General features: G+C 36.3%; 2 protein-coding genes across 4 annotated transcripts in view; one reads left to right on the top strand and one right to left on the bottom strand.

Annotated features, from left to right (window-relative positions):
* Positions 1 to 474: 474 nt before the first annotated feature.
* LOC121653258 (protein ANKUB1-like) lies at positions 475 to 7,193 on the bottom strand. Of its 3 annotated transcripts, none has more exons than XM_042006602.1 (7): positions 7,116 to 7,193; positions 5,257 to 5,401; positions 4,776 to 4,919; positions 3,023 to 3,239; positions 2,691 to 2,805; positions 1,693 to 2,586; positions 475 to 1,318 (listed from the first exon to the last, which is right to left on the bottom strand). In XM_042006602.1, the coding sequence occupies exons 2-7, from the start codon at positions 5,359 to 5,361 to the stop codon at positions 1,165 to 1,167; spliced, it is 1,629 nt and encodes a 542-aa protein (XP_041862536.1). In that variant the 5' UTR covers positions 5,362 to 5,401; positions 7,116 to 7,193; the 3' UTR covers positions 475 to 1,164. The 3 variants fall into 3 exon arrangements, with proteins under 3 accessions (XP_041862536.1, XP_041862535.1, XP_041862537.1); XM_042006601.1 differs by having other exon boundaries at positions 5,257 to 5,461; positions 7,116 to 7,190; XM_042006603.1 differs by having other exon boundaries at positions 1,170 to 1,323; positions 5,257 to 5,461; positions 7,116 to 7,190.
* A 146-nt stretch (positions 7,194 to 7,339) lies between these two features.
* Positions 7,340 to 21,098, top strand: part of rnf13 (ring finger protein 13) — a 36,735-nt gene continuing 22,976 nt past the window's right edge. Inside the window, exons 1-4 of the mRNA XM_042005552.1 lie at positions 7,340 to 7,544; positions 10,447 to 10,683; positions 10,959 to 11,039; positions 18,760 to 18,882. Coding sequence (XP_041861486.1) covers positions 10,570 to 10,683; positions 10,959 to 11,039; positions 18,760 to 18,882 — 318 coding nt within the window. The 5' untranslated portion in view covers positions 7,340 to 7,544; positions 10,447 to 10,569. The remainder of the gene's footprint in view (positions 7,545 to 10,446; positions 10,684 to 10,958; positions 11,040 to 18,759; positions 18,883 to 21,098) is intronic.

Raw genomic sequence — 21,098 nt, 5'->3', positions numbered from 1 at the left:
CAAGTTTTACCATGGCATTAATGTGTTAGCTTCATAAATATGATGCACATGTGACTGAAAAATAGTTTTCCAAAAAACATTAAATGCATTTAAATACATACTGTACAATGTAAAAACTGCACAACACTTTAAAAATGGTTCTTTATTTCTTTCTGCAAATAACATAGTTTAAATATAACCTATGAAATAAATAATTATTGCCCCTACCATTGAGCATAATTGCCATTTTGTCTTTTCAGGTAGTCTATTTGAGAGTAGTTTTTAGATACCTCCCAACTTTACATCTGGAAAGAGATAAAACACCTCAAATGCTGTCTCAATATTCATTATAATAAAAAAAAAAACTGTTGCAATAATAAATCATATATGTGCAGATGATATCATACCAGACAATTTTTATTGATTAATTCATGTTCATATAATTTCCATCTTAAATTAGCATCTACATTGAGATATTGTTGGTTCATTCATTAGGATGCAGTGTGCCTATATTTGTTTCACAGCACCTAAAGACACATAAACTGAGTTATATATATATATATAGATAGAGAGAGAGAGAGAGAGAGAGAGAGAGAGAGAGAGAGAGAGAGAGAGAGAGATTTTCAAGTATAGGCAAAGTTGTGCATGGTGGCTCTCATCATTTTGAAATTCATGGCCATCAGTGAACTCGTTGTACAATGCTGTTTTTACTGTATAAGCCTTCTTGGACAACTCAAAGCAAGAAGGTTCTTGGTTCAACCCATAGCTTTTTGTGTGGACTTCCTGTGTGAAGTTTGCATGTTCTCACCATGTATGTGCTGGTTCTCTTTGTGTACTCAGTAGGGATAGAAGTCTAAATTGAAAGTGTGTTCAGAACAGATACTTTGCTGCATGAATAATTAGAAGAAACAGAACATTTGTGCTCTTAGCTTTGAATTTTATCCAAAGTTAAGCAATTGTATCTACAGGCTAAGTCCTTACTTGGACTTGTGTCTTACAAAAATTTGCTTTCATGAACCATTAAATCTAAAGAACATTTTTGACATGTTCATAATCCCCGTCTAATTTTCTGTCAGGCAGAGTCAGAGATTTGACTGAGTACACAGAGGTTGAAAATTATGTTAATTCTATAAGCCTGAGATACATTTCTCAGATGTCAGAGATCTTTATCATCCAGAGAGTGTGTCAGGCAGTCGTGAGATTCATGGCAGCTGGACTGATGAGTGGCAGATGTGGATTGTATCCAGATCCATGAGTATGGTTCCATGAGTGGGCATGCTTCCTGACCAGAGCGCGTGCTATGTTCAGCTGCTTCAACCAAGGTTTCTCTGTGAAGGTGCTGTACTAGCAAAGAAAAATAAAAAGAAAGAAAAAGAAAAATCAAACTTCCATAACATGAAAATATCTCTTAGAATCTTCTCTTAAGTGAAATACTACATTTGCTAAGCAATTAACTTACAATACTGAATATAATATTTAACAACAATACTGAAAATGTCTGTAAAGAACTAAATTAATGACTGCAACTAATAAAATGGAGAATTTACAGAAGAAATGTAATGGTTTGATTTGTGCCTAAATTAGTCATGAACATCACATAAAATGGTAGCTTTTAGACACATCAGGATGTGGTTTTTGATTGTTTTTGCTTTTTAGTATATATTTATTTATTTTATTTTATTTGTGAAGATTTATTATATAAAATGCAGAAACCTGGCTATGGCCAAGCAGCATGCAGCGTTCTCTCTCCGAGTTTGGCCCCAGTGGTAAGAAGACTTCAGATTATGCAAGGATTTTACTGATGTAACAGCAAACGGCCTGGGAATGTTTTCTCTAAGGAGTGATGGGTGAACAATTTCACCTTGGTAAAGTTTGCTGTTTCCATCTTTGATTTGATCCAACAGGCCACTCTCTATGCGCCTCATACACTGAATTTTCTGCAACTCTTTCTCCAACTGCATGCTGGGTAAAGCATGTGTTGTCCTTTCAGAGGGGAGATAGGATTTTGATTGTAATTTACTGATGGGCGGTAAAGGTGGCAAAGCTTTGGCCTTCAAACCATATCTTGATTTGGTCCCAACTTCCTTGGATTTAGAAGACAACCCTCGCTGGTTGAAGCCATCCACCAGTATTTTATTTCCCAACCTGGCTTTGAATGCTGCACCAGTGTATTGGTATTGACTGGATGCAGCTCTCTTTTTTTTCCCCAAACTTACCCAGCGTTTCATCTGGAGGTAGATACGCATGGGCAGAGATATATCAAACACAGATACCACTGAGAATAGCTTGTTGGCTAAGTAGCATGCACATTGTCTGTGACCATGCTCAATGGCAATTTTCAAAAGGTCACGGCCTGCAGGGTCCCTCCTAGCCAAGTTAAACAGGTTCTTAGTGATAAAGAGTTTGAGGATGAGGAGCTGATTGTTCTCTGCAGCTACGTGAATGGGACACTTGTTGGCATCCTGGTGGGCACTCTGTTGGCACCACTGGCGGTATGGATGAACTCCCACTGGTTCCTCAGCAGGTACCCCCATTCCCAGCAGCCAGGTTGCCAGGTCTAGATGGCCTAAAGATGCAGCGATGTACAGTGCCACCTGCAGCTGAAACCTTAAAAAGTAATAAAAGAAAATTTAACCTGGATAAAAATGTTTTGCGTGACTTGACAAATTATTTATGCGTCACAAAACAAAGCGCAAGTATAAGTTTGTCACCCTATTACTGCTTCTTCCTCTGAGAGGTGACTCTGGACGGTCAGTCTGTTGCCTTGAAGGCAACCCTGAAGGAACTCCACCCACCCATCCCACGTGTCCAAAAGGAAAACAGCACCTGCAATTTATTTATTTATTTATTTATTTATTTATTTATTTATGTCTTGCAAATTGAGCAAAGGTGAGACTAGATAATCATTATGTAAGTAATAAAATGCCTTTCAAATTATTACATTGTAACTTTAGGGGAAAGTTTTTGCACTTAATAATGAGCTACATAGCACTTACTACGAAACAATAACAGAAGAGCAGCAGAGAAAGAAAACTGGTCATACCCATTTTAATGCCATAGTCCTTCAGCCAATTGCAGTCGTAGAGTTGAACTCTAGCAGGTGTGCTGAGACTGAATGCGCTGACTGGAAGATTACTTTGCACCGACACCATGGTTTTCAGTTTGGCCACAGACACGTGAAGCCCACATTCATTTCCTACAATTGGTACAGTTTCCCCTGTCACAGTATTGAAAACATGCATCACAGGCCTTGTTTCACTCTGAAAGTAAACAAAATGGCACATGGACTTAATGTGACAAAAGTGCAACAATATTTGAATTATTAGTGCTATGAATACTAACTTCATTACTTATTAACCAGAAGATCAAACTGTTGCGACCAGGTGATGTTTTTAAAGGTTAAAAAAAAAAAAGTTATTAAAACTCCATCAAAGTCCCATTTTTGTGAATATTCATTTGTTTTCTTGTAATTTGCTGTATAAGGAAGATAATAATAATAATAATAATAATAATAATAATAATAATAATAATAATAATAATAATGATGATGATGATGATGATGATGATGATGATGATGATGATGATGATAATAATAATAATAATAATAAAAATAATAATAATAATAATAAAAACTGAATTATGTTGTATGCACTGATCTGTTTAAAGTTTCCTGGTATATATAATATAAAGCTCATTTACTTATAAGTCAGGACGCTAGATGTAAATAAAAACTGAATGCAATAATTATAAATCTCATAAACTGATAGTTTAACAACAGAACATAGAAAACATCAAATGTTGAGAGTGAAAAGTTTGACTATTTTGAATAAATATATACTAGTACATATTTGATGGTGGCAACACACCCCAGTAAAGTTTGGAAGATTTGTAAATCACTGCATACTGTTTTCATTTACATTTCACAAAGTGTCACAGACACCCAACTGTCTGGGATGTGAATTGTAGGTTCATATGTCTTCAAAAACTGCTGTATGTTCCACCATGCTGCATAATAAAGATCTAAAACTTAACACATGCCACGAGGAAGAAGGAGACCAATCAAAGGTGAACAAAAGATGTGAAATGTGACAGCGAAGTGATCCAGACCAATGCATACAGAACCAGGGTCAACTGACAGCTATAAATTAGTTTTGTCCACACTTCTGCTCAGACTGGAGCATCTTATTTTATACTGGTGAGCAAGTCTGATATAAAATTCACTCATTCTGAGACGGGTAAGATCCTAAGTAACCACCGTCTTACTAAATATGTATGCAGTTAGAGACAAATTTTAGCATCCCTGTGGTAAAAGGTTTCAGAACAGTGTGTTTTAAAGTATAATGTCAAGGATAGTATTTGGACTGCAAGTTCTTAAAAAAATAAAGCTCATGTTGAGTTTCTGTATGAAACAGCAAGCATAAGGCCTGCTGAAGGCTTGTTAACAAGACTAAATTCTATGATGTATTATTTCCAGGAGTAGGAGTTGCATAATATGACTTCTTGTCTGTTTGAAAACCAACAACTTTTAGAGAACTCAGAAAAAGAAAATATCATAAAATATCCAAAGTGTTTAAAAAATTGTGGTAACATAATTTCAAAACCTTTCTTTTTTCTTCTCAATTAACATCTATATCATCCCAGTGCTGCAACTACACTTTTAAGTAAAGCATATTAAAAACAGAAAATGAAGCGATAAACCAGCCTTAAAGGAAACATCAACAGTTCTTCTTTATCTGCATCAATAGCTGACAGTCTATCAATGATTCCAATATGGCTTCAACTCTCTCTTTTAATACCTTTATCAAGCAACGAATGGTACTTCCACGTGTGATTCCTACGTCACACAGAGCCCAGCTATCCTGCAGTGCTACGCCACCATAGTTCAGCTCCAGGTACTGTCGGACCAGCTCGTTTTGAGAGAGTTTCACAAGAAAGTTATCCTGCGCAGAACAGAGCACAAAATTATGTTGGAGGACTGACAAAGAAACAAGTATCTTCAAAGCTCCATGCTTTATGTCTACATTTGATTTTATATAAGCTGAATAAAACAATCATCTTTCTTGATACATAAAATAAACAGAGTTATATTCAAATCCCTTAAACCTCAATTCAGTGTTTTAGACTATACATTTTACCTTTACAAACAACATTAACCCAAAGGAATAATAACAGCATCCATCTATTGCACCTTTTGTGCATACAAATCATCAAAACTATTATCAAAATGCATTTGTCTAATAATAATAGAGTCCCTAAGTCACAATTTACTTATATTACCTTCACCATTTGCTTTAAGTTGTCTACAGTCTCATCAGGAGAGACGTAAAAATGCTCACAAAACCCTTCATAGCAGATGAAGATCCTCATTTGTCTTCCATGCATTGGTGCTCCTCTGTTGTGTTCTGGTGGGAGGGAGTATGCACTGAGTGTTTTTGAGGCAAAGCAATCATAGGGAGGGGAAGGTTTTAAAGGGCATGTAACTCTGCAGAGACAAGTTAACGAAAGATTAAACATCTGAAACTGAATTTAAATGTATTACTATATTTGTGTTTTATGTTGAATAAGCTTGGCTTATCTCTTTAGTCTGTTATTTAGGAAAATAAAAACATTTCTTTAACAAATAAGCTTGTTTCCAGACAGGAAAGCACATACTCTTTCAAACTGTCAAGTGTAAATAATGAAATAAACATATATGGGTTAAAATCACATGACTGGAAATGGCTGTAAAATTAAAGTTGTGAGGGATCATAGTACACAGACCTACATCCTGACAGTATCTATATTTCTATGGAGACACCACACCAAAGAAATCTATCTCATGAGACTGGAAGCACTCAGCACATAACATGCTGAGCCACAAAACTAGAGTTTTATTTAGTCTCCTTTCTACCATACACCGTGCTTCTATTTTTATCAGCAATAACACCACACTACACAAGACTCATAATTACAAAATTCAAAGCCAAAGACTTTTGAAGAAAACATGACACAGTATTATGGTACAAGTACAGTGAGTATTGATGGATTTTGCTGACTGTAGATTCAAAGTGCATCATCTTGTACAAGATTTTAGGTTAGGTCTGCTCTGGCATAGCTGCATGAGGTAATCTTGACATTATCATTTATTTGGTAAAACACTGTCCAGATTCACTGCAGTTCAAACTGTATTTTTCGGAGGGAACTTTCACTGGACAAAGACTTTTACAAGTGTACTCAGTTTTATGAGTGAATCTCTTTGGAAACATGGCCCCACCCCCAGCAATCTTACGTCAGCTCTTCACTCAGTCTTTTCTGAAGAAACAAAAAGACAGACTGGGCTCATGCTGTTTTGAGGGTTTCAGTCAATAAAAAAAGATTTTATATATATAGTTTTATAGTTGTACAAGGTTTTATAGGGGTGCCACTCATTTGCATTTGGCCTTTTAAAGTCTGTAGTAGCTCCCAGCCAGCTTTTATTTAGAGCTGGTCTCCATGACTCAGTCTTAAGGTTCTCAGCCCATAACAGTAAGCATATAAAAAAAAAACAATGCTTACAATTTAAAGTCTATTTGTCCAATTTTTCCATTTTACTTATCTTTAGTTTAAGTTTAAGTAAATTATCTACTTGCTAAAATAAGTATCAGTTTATTTATTTTTCTTTAAAAAGAACATTAGTTGTCATTATTTCAACTTGTAATTGTTTACCTGAGATTTTTTTTAAATAGTAATCAATCAGAATTTCTGCTTCAGTGAGACACAATTTGTATAAAAAATAAAACAATTGAAATAAAAAATACTCACATTTACAGTGACATGCAGATATCATAGGTTACTTTAGATGTAAATTTATTGAGTTTGTAATAACTCAATTGTTAGACAACGCTTATTTTGTATGCATTTTCCTAGTTATATTTTAGCCCCTTTTTTGTTTGCATTTACTGTATACTGAAAAAGTCTCAAGCTTGTGGACTGCAACCAAACACAAATCGTAGCATATTCGCCTAGAAAAGATAAGAAAAAAAGATGCGCCCCATTTTCTACAGAGGGTGCTAGAGATTTAAAAGTTAATGTCCGTGGTTTTAACTTCATTTCGGAATTTCTGTATTGCTATCATCCTGGTTATTACACAAGAGATTTTTTTCATCTCAAGTAAATACCTTCATTAAATGGTCTGTTCTGGTGACTATTAATATTCTACTGGTATAGTTCAGTGCAAATAAAGCTGACTCGCTTCGTTCATGTGACTGTAAAAGGCAGCAAACGGTTGTTCGCGCTATCACGTGGATCTGTTTATGTTTGGAGTCATTTCCGGTATAAGAAAATTGACAGAAATATTGACCAATCAGCGACCCAGAGTTAAGATGCGCAGGGGGCGGAAGTTATGACTCTCACATGAAAGAAACAAGCTAGCAAAGGAGATTAAACTGTAACGTTCGTGCTCGCTGACCCCCGTCCAAACGGAATGAACTGCATGCAAATTTCTTGCTGTTGTACATATTTCTTTACATGGCGTGCAGTTAAGGAGAGACATGTCGTTGACAGCAGCTAAAACCCCGAAAAAGACAGCCCTGCCAGCAGTAATTCAGGTAAACACCCAGAACCAGCCTACCTAAGCTAGCCTCAAGCTAACTCACGGATAGGACGCTCTGTTTTGGTCGATAGCTCACACATCTTAAGTGTGTCCACTCTGATGTATGCGTGTATACTATTGTATCATGTGAATTTATCAACTTAAATGTGTGTACATTTTCGCTATAGGTTTTAAATGTAATAACTCATTGGTTGTTGGCCTTTTGACTTAGTTCAATGGTAGGTTTACCCATAGTTGATTAAGTTATTTCTGTGCAATTTTCAGTTTCATTTGCACTAGTAATGTGACTAATTTCTCGGACAGTGTCTTTATAAGGCGGAATTGGTTTGATTTTACTTGTGATATTTACTCATGATCTGGTCACTAGTGTTGTGAAAGATGTTGCTTCCATTTCCTCTTTCTTTCTTTCTTTTTTTCAAAAAGCAGTAAAAATATAAAAAATAAAAGAAAAAAAAGGGGGTGATTCTGTTGTACTTGTCAGTCCTCAAGTTTTTAATCACTGATCAAAATTGCTTTAACAGGGTTCAGATTTTTTTTGTCTCTCAAAATATGAAGCAGGAGTTTGTTTCTAAATACCTACTGTGTAATATATATATAACTTTGTGAGCTTTACCCAATTACAATGATAGCATATGAAACATAAGATTAGAGGAAATGTAATGTATTCAAAGATGTATGTTCATTTGATTTTGATACCAGCAGTATGTTTTTAAAAAAATATCACAAATGGTTTAAATGGGCTATATTTCTGTTGTCCCCAAGCTACCTCTTTAGCTTCCTGAAGTCTGTGATGGTAAGTTGAAACCACCTGAAGAAACTTGTCACAGCTAATAAAGTTAGGTTTATTAGCACGGTTTTATAAAAAGAAATCCAAAAGAAAAAAAAATCTTTCAGAAATAACGAGGGGAGAGTGTGTAAACTAAATGAAGGGTGTTACTAAGATTTAGAATGACATTCCTCACATTACATGTCAAAGATTATGGAGAAATCAAGTTGGTAAGTGCACTGAATTATAAAGCAGCGAAAGCAGAGAATGAGAATCTGTCCTATGCAAAAATCGTTTTAAAACGTACTGCCAGTACGGTATTTTGTATTCAAAATTAGCATAACAAATTAAAAAGGCAACTTTTAACCGGCTACAAACATAAGCCCTTTTTACAGTCAGTTTAAGGTGGGAGAGCTAATTATTTTTTTCAATATCCTGCAACCACTGTGTTTAAAAACAAACAAAAATTAGCCTTTCTTTGTTTTTCAGTGATCATTGAAACCATTGAACTATATTTTTAGATATATATTTTTTTTAATTTGCAAGATTTTCCAAGCATTACTGCCCTAGTCCTGTCGTTTCCTCATATGAGAACTAGGTACACGTTGCCATCTTAATGATAGTCACATCAGCTAAAATGGGAATGACAACGATGCTTAATGATAGAATATAACAAAAACAAAATTCAAAAACACAGTCGTTTCTTTTTCACAAAACTTTGCTGGACATGAATTATAACAAAGGGAGGACAGGATGCAAAAGGTATGCTGGGAAAATGGTGCAGTTAAGGATCAGTGAATGAAGTCCTTTGATGACTGTTTTTGTGCAGTTGTAGTCAACAAGCCAGTGGAAAGCAATGAATATGTCAGCAGACCCGAAGGAAGGAGCAGCATCTGTTATATGCACACATTCTTGACATGGATGCTGCCGTATTCAGACATGGACAAAGACTCGTTACTATGAAATTGGCTGGAATATTTCCATAAGAAGCTCAGAGCAACTAATGTATATTTTTGTGCTGTCACATGCAGCCCCTCGGGCACATATAGAAAATGTGTGCTGTTTTAGTGATGGAGTTAACAAAACCTTTAAGTGAAATGGCCATTACTTGTGTTTGACAAATGTTCTGTCTAAATTTTGGCTTCACTTACCAGAAAACAAATCCAACTGGGGAACAATAATGGAAAAGATTAATGCATAATTTGACTATATCATGGTTCTCATGCTGTGCTGCTAAAGACATCAGCAAAAACATATATCTTTATTTATAAAACAAAACAATAAAAGCCCTTATAAGTGGCTCCATGCTGTAGATGAAATAAACATTTACATATAAGGCCTTTTATAACTAATTTGCCTGAGAATCATGTTAATAGACACAAGTGTTAAAGTTATTCAAGTTCCATTGCTCTCAGGTCAAAATGTTGTCAAAAGTTGTTATTAGGGTGAAATTAACAACTGTAAATGACCAAAAGGGTTAAAAAAAAAAAAGTTAGATTTAGCAAGTTAGATTCTCTAAAGCTTTTCATTTCAAATGGCAGAGGCTTCTAATTTCCAAATCAATAAATGTAATTTTGAGTGACCTGATGTACTGTAAAGACTTTTCTATTGTGTAGGAAACACTGTTAACAGAACACCAAAAGAAAATGTACTGAATACCTTCTTTACTGTTTGACACAGGAACGCTCCAATGACAAGTGATGTACATGAGCTCACAGTTTGTTAAATGTGATTCATTGAGCTATTAGAAAACTATATATTTGGTGTTTAGAGAAGATTGTTTATTAAACATGGACAAAGCCCATTGGACGTAACCCATTGCTTTGTGGAATCCTTTATTTATTTGGGAAACAAGACCTGATAATGAGACAACCAACTTATACAGTGATTATAAGGAATAACCACAAATAATGATTAAAATTAAAAAATTCATTGGGAAAATATTTATTGTCTATTTATTCTGGTAATAAATAGTCTCATGGACTTCTATACAATCTGACATCCTCCAGTCAGAATAGTCCCCACCTGGCTGTGATTGAAGGGAAAGTGTAATAACTTCGAGGCTACACTAATTTTTCATATAGTCTGTGCTAATTAATAATTATTATAAATAAACTGCTGTCTTTTCTAGGTGTGACAACGACAGACGGTAGAAGGAGGTCCAGCTTCAGAGCTGCTTGTGTGGTCATCTGTGTGTGTTTTTATGTTAATGAGTGAGTGGAATAGCAGCTGAGGGTTGTAACGTGATGCCAAGATGCTGCTGTCCCTGGGAATGCTAATGTTGTCGGCCACGCAGATTTACACCATCTTCACCGTTCAGCTCTTCGCCTTCCTCAACCTGCTACCTGTAGAGGCTGACATAGCTGCTGTGAGTAATTTTTATTACAAGTCCTTGTACAGATATAAATGTAGAATTACATTCATTTATATTCAAGGCGCTCCACTGACTGAGAGTTAAACCTCAAATGGGATTATTATGTTGCTTTGTTTACAAAAAAAGCCTGGACAGAATATTAATGCTGTGTTATGTATTTGTAATGTTAACAAAAGGTTAAGAGTTACATATAAAAACTTCTGTATGTTTTAAATGATCAGTACACAGCAACTTTTCTTCTTTTTTCTTTTTTTTTTTTAACGCCCCAGTACTCATTTGACAACAAAACTGAAAACTTTGACGATCTGCCTGCACGGTTTGGCTTCCGGCTCCCCAGCGATGGATTAAAGGTGGGTGCAACAGGGTCGGAGGTTTTTATCAGCTTTGAGTGGGTTGCTTACAAGCAGATTTTACAGTTCAGCTCAATAAAAGTTTAACCACTTACACACGGAAATGAGAGAAACTGGGTGTTATGTTTTCTAATCAAAACAGATAAAAATAGATTTGATCAGAAATTGATCAAAACAGGCATTCTTACATTTATTGTTTGAACAAAGTAGCAATGCTTTCTTACAAGAATACATATTACTACATTGAATTGTTAGATATATGCAATCTTTTATAAAACTGTTTGTATATAAGGAAAAAAAAACAGCTGGAATGCCAGATAGAAAGTGCAGGATATACAAGGTAAAACTTATAAAAGGATATTTATTAAAGTAAACTTATCATTTCTATATTTATTATTTATGTAAAAACACAGAAAGTGTTTATAATTTCCCTGAAGCACTTTGATGAAGCATAGTTGGATATTAATCCGGTGCTACTGTAACATTGCTGTTCTGTGTTAGGGATTTTAATAACGTGTTGTTGCTTTGGAGTTTCTGTATGTCACTCCACACTCAGCGGCCCCCACACACACGGGTTGATCCACAAAGCTCGCAAACAGTGAGGATGATTCATGTCTACCATCTAAGCTGGTCATTGTAGTGTTTCCCACAGTCAAGAGCTTGTTGTTGTACAAAAGCTTTCCACACACAGAGACAAGCCTATAGCAAAATGCTCGGTGCCTTGTTTTGTCTTTATGTGCAAGTTTGGTTCCATGTATTCAGACAGTCACAGTTTGTGTTGAATTTAATGATAATAAATTAAACATCATTATAGCATTATGACAGTGCTACATTATTTTTCATGTGATGTTGCCAAAATCACATGAGTGTGACTCAGTGGTTTGTTCCTGGGTTCAAGGTTGAGCTAATTGGTATCATCTTTCACCATAAAGATTAAAGGATCTAAATTTGGAAACATGTTTTCTGTTTTCTAGACAGAAAGTTGTCCACCAGTTACAGCCCAATTACCTGTAAAGCTGGAAAAAATACATACTGCCCATATCTGTGTCTGGGGTAGTGTGGCAAGAAGCGTTGCCACACTACAGCTGTGATTCTGCAGCTTCACGGAATAACTATTGATGTAAAATATAGTCCTGTTTCAGTAACGAATCAAGGCTGCAGTAGAAAAAAATATTTTTTTATTTTTGTATTTCTGAGTTTATTTCCTGAAAACGTGTTTAGTTATGATATTATGGTCCTTACCAAATGTCTCAAAAAATAAGATGAAACTTAAACTTGTGATCATGCGTGTACTAGAACGCTTTATGTGATGCCATTACTGTAAAGTAAATACAGTATAATTTTTCCTGGTGTTTAGTAAAAAGCATTTTGATCACATCTGATCCCTTCACTGAAAAGATTAAAGCTGGTGTAGAGTTATTACCTCTACCAAGTTGGTTGCGTGTTTGCTAGTTATTCTGCAGATTACTCCAAAAGTTAACAAACTAAATGAAAATTTTACCAAAGAACTAAAGCATGACTCAACTTAAAACTGATCAATTTTAACATGATTTTTACTTGCTTTGCCTTACCCAGAATTTTTCAAGTTTCTCAGAATTACAGATTGTACTGAAACAGTATTGCGGCTTTAAAATGCCCAAAGAAATCTCTGGCATCACAAGGCAGCACAACCCTTCCTTTTATTTTCTCCTGTGGGTTCCCCAAAGGGAAGCGGCTGAAACAGAGCTTTCCCTGTTTTTGTAGTTGCGTAACCTGGGCTGTTTACAGTTACCTCGGCCTGTAAAGAAGGTGGCTGTAAGCCTGTGTGCAGGCAACATGTCTTTCTGTGAGCTCTGAGCTGGTTTGAGGTTGGAGATTATTAACTTCACGTAGACATCCAGCATTATAAACTTTGGATGTAAAATGTATTTCTATTAAATATTTGCAATCATGACATACAGTTTGATTTGGGGAAAAAAAATGATTGTTTCTCTTTAAAATGAATGAATGTAGTTAAAGCAGCTGAAGACATAATCCAAAGGCCAAATTTTTAGTGCCTGAGAAAACTTTGTCTTTGATGGTTAATAAAAATATAAAATAAAATATGTTTAAATACCAAAGTTAAACAGTCACAGTGGTCTTGTTCAGTTCAGTAAGGTGACATTTTATTTTGAGAGTTTTTACAATAGACTGTGGTTGGGAGTCGATACCTGAAATAGAATAATAACTACCTTTTTAGTTGTAAAGTTCCCTTTTCATAGTAAAGTTCTTTGCATCCCTTTCAGGTTTCAGGCTCTTTGTTTCTATTCCATTTTTTACCCACTTTCACTTCCGCAATTATAGCCTGATCTGTTGATACAACCTAAGAGGAACTTTATTGATTTCTATTGGAAAGTCTTTGTGGTTTAGGTTTGTGCAGAAGCATACAGGAGTTTTGAAGCATAGACTATACCCTATAAAATATGTAAAAACAAACAAAAAAAAGATTTCTATCAACATATAGAATACCGTGTGAAGTCTCGAGGCACCTCTCATTTCTTTATATTTTGCCGGTAAAATGAGAATGGAGAGCTGGAATATACTAAAATGTACAAATAAATGAAAATACAGTAGAGCCAAAAACAGTTTAACAGTTTTAACAGACTTGAAAATCAAAAATCGGTACGATCACCAACATAGTCTAAACCCCCTCTTGGATAAGCTTTTGTCACTTTTTCAGGAAAAGTTCTCAGAGCCTCTTGAAAGCTGCAGATGTTGGCTTCCTTTTGTTCTGTTCTCTGTCAAGATGATCCCACACTTTGCTAAATCATTTATATGTTTTTTAATCCACCTGAGCTTTAAATACAGGAACCTTAAAGAGCTTTTGAAGTTTTGTTTATGACCGCTTTCTTTCCTCCCATGTCCTGTCTTGGCTGGTGTGTACTTTCACCATATTGACCCAAAGGACCATTTTGGTGAAAGTACACAAAGAGGCTGCATATCATAGATTAAAGCATAACATGGATAAATTGTTAAACAAAATTGACTATTTTGACAATCAAATGTACATTTTTAAATGTTTTAAATATAAAGCACGACTATACAATTTTTAGTACTAAAAGATGAGAATTTACTGATTTACTGGTTTTGAATTATTGCAAAAAGCACATTTTGGGTTTGGTGAGAAAGTTTAGATACAATCTTGACCTCTAGAATATTTTGATGGAGATTGCTCTGACCTTTAAGAGCATACCTTAAGTGTGTGTATATATAGCATGCAAGGTTACTGGCTTCTGGTTGCTCCAGAACCTTTTTGGTCAGAGGTTAACTCATGAGCATTCTTAGATTTCATCACATATATTGGACTTGATCAGCTATTTTAACTGCTGACATCTTCTGTTACCAGAGATACTGATTTAATGTATTCAGATGTAGTCATGAAACAGTAAGTTCCACTTTAAAATGCCCACATTTGTGCACATCTGTTGTGTCAACAGGGAAAAAAAACTTTCAGAGTTTCATCACTGAGCCACTCACATCAGAGAGCTGGAACTGAGCCACTAATGCAGTCGTGCACCTGCATTTGTCATTTGTCTTGTGCATTAGTCATATGGTTCTGCTAAATGTGTCGTGATTAAGTAATCTGAGCTGTTCCACAGCTCTTATTCCTGTTAAAGGTCTGATGACCTGACAAGCTGCATTCTCCTGCTTAACATCTTGTGTCTTTCTGACACAAGATGGGGGAATGTTTTTGTTACCTTACTTATATGAAACTGATGACCAGACATTCACATCAGTCCCATATGAAAACTGACTCTGAAAGGGTGTGAGAGAGGACTTCTCCCTTTTAGAGAAATACAATGACTGTGCTTCTTTCTCACCCGTTTGCTTCAATTTTCTGAATGTTTTCCACAAGAGCAAACGATAAAACACGAAAAACTTTTATTACCAAGCTACATTTTATAGTCTGCAGCATTCGCAATAGAGCTTCAACACTGATTTTTTAACAAGCCTCCACACACAAACCTGTACTGCACTTCCACTTCCACCACCTACTAGAAATGGTACATAGGATGGAGGGGATCATCAGAACTCAACACCACCACACTGAGACAGTATCCAGCTGAGAGGAAAGAAAGAGCAGATGCAACAATATTATCATTCTGCAAGTGGCCGCAATGCCTGAGACACTTGGAGAGATTTATTCCAAACAAAACATCTCCAACAACCTGATTAGACAAAACATGGGTAACCATGTTAAAAGAAAAACACAAACATAATTCCAGTATGTGCAGCTCAGTGCCGTGACTAATGCACAGGGCTTTGTATTATAGAGACAAAGTCCACAAGTGCATTACTCGGCAAAGGAACGTAATCATATAATAATGAAGTTTTTTTTTTAAATTTTGTCCCATTTATATTAACAGCTTGATTAAACTAATAGAAATATCAGTGTTGTAATTTTGTTTGGTGACTGGTGCCCTTGTTGAAATCACATTGTCTCCTCTCTCTGCTGCAGTTTAGTGGCTCCTTTGTGGAGAAATGGCACCAATAGCTCTTCATTTCAAGGGGCTTAACTTTCTAACATCTTGTTAATATTAATGCATTTTCATTTTAAAGACATTTTATTGATACTAGTGTTTGAGATTTAGCTGCAAACAAACATCACTGCACCACTGTAACTATACATGGTTCTGAACTGAAGGAAAATCGAGAGCTTGGCTATTTCCAGCAAAATGTGGTTACACTGTGGCTCTCTTTTATGTGGGGGTTTAAGTGTTATAATTCAACTATTGGGTTTCCCTTTTCATGCTGACACAAATTGAAAGGTCAGACACAAATTTAAATTAATTATCTATCGATTATCTGCTAAATTGTTAGGATCTTGGTCCTCAATTCTCCTGTCCAGCTGGAACCAAAGGTTATGATTTGGGGAAAGAGGAAGGATCCTGTCTTCTACCCCATTTTATTCCAACACAGAGGGGCTAAACAGAGTTCCTGGGGAGAGCTTATATGCCCAAACTGGAGTCTCTGAAAAATCAACAAAACTGAGTGGAATCCGCTTTAATCTGCTTACAGGAAGCTTCACTCAGGCTTGAGCGAGTTATTAATTCTATTGTTTTGGGGTTTTTTTTCCCTCTCAACTCACAACAAAGCTGAAAACAAGCATTATTGCAAGACAGGATTAAGTGTGATCACTATAATAATTTGGAAGAAATCCCACCCCAATCCACCTTTTTTGATTCCTGCATCAACAGACATTCCACCTGTTTGTCAGCCCTGTGTTTGCACCTGCTATGAAAGTTTACTGTCTAATAACTGGAACAAGAGGAAATTAAACTTTTTTTCCCCTGCTTGACTTAGTGACACTTCATGAACCTGTGCAACAAAATAAGTCCCAAATGCCTCAATGAGTCTTTCTTCTTCTTCCTGGCACACATGGATGTTACATTGTTCAGATTTATTGAAGCCAAGCATGTGAATGGGAATATTTTACAAGAATTCATGCTTGTGATTAGTCCTAATGCACTGTTTTAACCAAGGTTTCTTTAATGCAATAATAGAAAATAAATGATACACATTTCTTTTTAAATTATTGTGCTTACACTCTTGATTTAACAGATATCATGAATGTACTGACAATTCCCCAGTGATGCTTCTTTACAGAAAAGGAACATATTGTACGGTAGTGCTTGTGGGGGTTGTGAATTCATTTTTAGACATATAAGGTCTCAAAATCTCTGTAAATGGGCATCACAGAATGAATGAAATGCTCAGTATGTCACAAAAAAATTGTGACGGTTTACAAATTGTATTACTTGCATTCTGGCAGATTAGGAGGTTTGTATGTCTTGGCTTTAAGGTGGGAATAAACAAGCTGTGTTGCTTAAGATATGCTTGGACAGGAGAGGGGGAAAAAAATCATCTCCTTTCGGTCTGTTTCCAGGATACCGCCTCCTTCCCCAGTTATTTCCTCCCTCTCCACCCGCTGTCGTCGACACTCTGCAGTGCTGGCAGGTGTTTTTCTCATCCGTTTGGAAAATGTTTGTTTTCCACCCAACAGAGGGCGCTATTGTTACTAGTTTCAATGGCAGGATAAGGAATGTGAGGCAGTGGCACAGTGATGTCATTTCACAGCAAGGAAGGGGCTGCGCTGGAGGCACCCAGGGGTGACGGTGGTGTGGGCAGTGGGTGATTCCTCACGTTCCCGCTCTCTGATGTGAGATTCTGTGGATTTCCCTGATTCACGTGTTTGACTCTCCATATGTCAAGTCATACTCATGTTTAACTACAGTCAAACGGTTGAATGAGTCAGCAATTTTAGCAGGGAGGGGAGAATGTTTGCAGATGTGATATATGTCTCAGTAGTCGTTTTCCACATGCAGCTTCAGGACTGTTGGCATCATATCACCGTGGCAACCAACAACATGTGCTTACAGGAAATCGGTTTGCTGCCAGCTGACAACAGCCTTATGTACGTGAGAGAAAGTGCTGACTCTGTAAGATATTTGAAAGCTGTGGGTTGATGAAAGATGGAGGTGCACACAGACATGAAAGTGGCCGCCAAGTCCCAGAGTCCCACAGCAGTCCGCACTTCCTGTCTGGCCCCGTGGCTCACACACATACCCTGGATAAGAGTTGCAGAGGTTTAGAAATATCTAACTGCAGGTCACACCCTCTACACAGTTTTCATTGCCTCTCCATTTATCTATTTTTTTTTTTTTTTACTCAAAGTTTCTTTACGCTTCTGTTTTTGTCTCATTTATTTAATTTCTAACTCATTTGTTTGTAGTTATGTAATTCTCTTTGCCTCTGCATTTGTATATTTTGCAGCTTCTACTTTTGTTCTTGAGCCCTTTATCACTCTGTTAGCCTTCTCTCATCTCTATCTCTTCATCAGTCTCTTCAAAGCTTTAGTTGAAAATGGGCCAGGCAGGAAGCAGCAGAGAGCGACAGAGATGGGAAATGTAAGGGTCAGAGTTCTTCAGGGAAATCTAAAAAACAATAACATCCTTGAAATCTAGTTGACTATAATACATATAATGATCTTAATGAAAAATTCTTGATTTAAAAAGACAGGCATATTTATTTAACTGAGGTGGATTATAGGCGGAGAAAAATAAATTCTTGTGTAGATTTGGATTGCTCTCTTTAAAACTAAAAGCATTTAGCTTGTATATTAATATATGTAGTACATAGATTTTTAGACACAAACTACATTACAATTAAAAGTAACAATTTTTTTTAGTACTTTGAAATTTGCTTAAGTTCAAATATGAAATTAAAAAAATCTAAATATGTTAAAGTTCAAAGTAGCATGACTCAGATAAGAAGCAGTTGTTCCTCTTGTGTTGTTTCCTGTTCATTGACATGAGTCCAGATGCCGTGATACAAAAACAAGTAAAAACTGTGAGGAAAAGGGATTTTTTTTTTGTTTCTAATATAGCAATCAATCCTGGTTGGTGGTTATTAAGATTTTCTTTTTTTTTTAACATATTTATTATTGGTATACAATACAGAACTGGTTTTTTGAGGTTTTTCTGTGTGAGACAAATGATACTTCAAGTGAAAATGACTTTATTTTCTCAACCAGAGATGACGCCGTCTTTTAAGTAATTGTTGTATCAGTGCTTTCTAATAATAATAAAAAAAATCTTTGGATTATGGCTAATTTGATCACTTGATTAAGACATTTGTTAGAATTTGATGAAACAATGTATTTGTATTTGTCTCACCGTATTCGTCATGTCATCCCACGCAGGCCTTTCTGATTGGTGCTCGACCAGAAAATGCGTGCGAGCCAATTGAACCACCTCCACGGGACAACTTGACAGGCGCTTTCGTCGTCCTCATCAAGCGATTTGACTGCAACTTTGACATCAAGGTATCGTGAACATAACCATCACATGTAGATTAACCACCACAGACATATCCAGGTTTTCTCTTAGTAGATTTGAAATCTGGCTACTGCATTGTTGGCACATTAATTATGGCTTTTTTTAATTTTTCTAGCAACTTTCCTGTGTGTGTGGAGCACAAATTTTTTTATGCTAGTTTAATGCACAGCAGTGCTATGAAATGGTAGAAAAAATATTTCTTAACTTGGGAGTTTTTTTTGGAAAATGGAAGCAATAACAATGTGTGTGAAGTAATATACACCATGTGTTACTTTACAGTTAATTTATATCAGCAGGTGGTGTTTCAGAGTTATTCTTTTACTGAAGCTCCTACATCAGCTTGTTGGAACAGAAAAACAGGAAGTAGGCATTTCCCTAAACATAATTTCCTGCATGATCATCCAGCCCATTCTGCTGCCCGTCTGCCTTTTCCTCCAGATTTTCTGAAATGGCACAGTGGCTGTAGTACACAGAAGGGAAGTGTGCTGAAAGAAGCTTCAGTGTGTGTGTGTTAGGATTTCAGCACTGGAGAGGAAACAGTACCGCAGAGTAACAATTGTCCTGTTTGTAAAACATATCCATCAATAAAAAGTCACAATCCTGTAAAACTCTGGACTTGAGTTAGGTCAAACCTGACTGAGCGCATCATGTTTGCATTCACAGTTTTAATGCTTCAGTGCATCTTAAATAAGAACCAAATATAGTCATATAGTTTTTGTTTTAATTTGACTTCTTTTTAATGACTGGCAGAAATCTTCAGTAATTTGCCCTCATCATAGGACAGTCATAAGAGGAGGTACTGACAGAACCACAGACGAGAAGAAATACTCTGCTCACCTGTGGTCTTGGATGCCATTAGTCATATTGTGTTAGCAGTGTGCATTTGGATAAATTACTCAGCTGATGTGCCACCACACAAGCAGGAGCCACCATTTATTTCTTGCCCAGATATTGTAGATTTGAGCTCAGCATGTCTGGTTCTGGAAACTGGTGTTTAATGTAGCACAGACCCTTATGTAGAGTGCCTGAAGGGGCAATGAGCTATGGTAGAAAGATGCACTAGACATTCAAGAGCATTGCAGTCATTTAGATTTTAATTATAATATTTAAATGTGTATTATATTGCATTATATGGCATAATTTATTATCATATTTTTCCAGGTTTTTTTGTCACACTTCTGCAAAGGAACTGGTCCAGAATGGCAACTGTAGAGCTCAAAAGCCTCAGTTTTAATGTCTATAGTCTGCAGGAACGTGTTCACACAGAGAGCTCTGTGTGGTCATTGCCTGTTTAACCTCTGACACATATCCCATCTATTAAGTAATGTAGCCTGTTAAAATGTTTGTCAAATCACCACTCCTAATTGTGACCCCAGGAAGTCTGAAAGAGGTCCATAGCTCAGTCTGTGAAATTGTTGTAAGTCAGGATTTTGAAGAAAAAAAGTATAGACTTACTAATGTCCTCTTGGTTCTACTTATTGGCAGTGTGTGGTGACATACATGTACGTATATTTGCATGTGAAGCAGGTCTACTCCCAAGTCACCTGAGACGCATGTGGGGACACAGCGTAATTCCAGACTGGATCACCTGAGATTTTTCTTTTCAAGATAGATAGGGTTCCCAGCTGTGCACAGAAAAAGAGAAGTGCGAACAGTTTATAAACGTAATTCTAGTTCAGTGATTGTACATTCAAGATCTTATTTCTCTTAAGCCTCCTTTTTATTATGTGTAATGAAGAGAAAATAGAGAAGAGGGAGGATGAAGTAGAGAGGAAGATAAGAGGATGAAGGCAGTGAGCAGGAATGAGAAAAAAGAGGCAGCCATTTGCAATCTTCCTTTCTGCTTCTTTCCATTTCTGTGGCTTACCCTTTTCTCCTTTAGTGTTATATTTCCATCCCTTTTTTTACTCTCTGGGTTTCTCCCTTATTCATTCAATCTCACATTTCCTGTTTTTCAGTGTGTTTTATTTGCTGTGTTGCTCTTTCTGTGTCAGTCTCTCCTTACTCTTTTTTTTCATCTCCGTTGAAACTCAGGAGCAGCCATATAGCCTTATAAGGTCTTACTGCATCACACACACACCAAGAACCATGTTGACAGACCAGGCAGTGATGTGTTTCCTGGGCTGGAGTGTAACCAGACGCCACATAACTGCGTGTCAGACACACACACACACAAAATACACACACTGCTATATTGTGTTCT

The sequence above is a fragment of the Melanotaenia boesemani genome, chromosome 14 (genome assembly GCF_017639745.1).
Source record: "Melanotaenia boesemani isolate fMelBoe1 chromosome 14, fMelBoe1.pri, whole genome shotgun sequence".
Lineage (NCBI taxonomy): Eukaryota > Metazoa > Chordata > Actinopteri > Atheriniformes > Melanotaeniidae > Melanotaenia > Melanotaenia boesemani.
The sequence above is the reverse complement of the archived record's forward strand: the minus strand, read 5'-3'. Positions and strand labels throughout refer to the sequence as shown.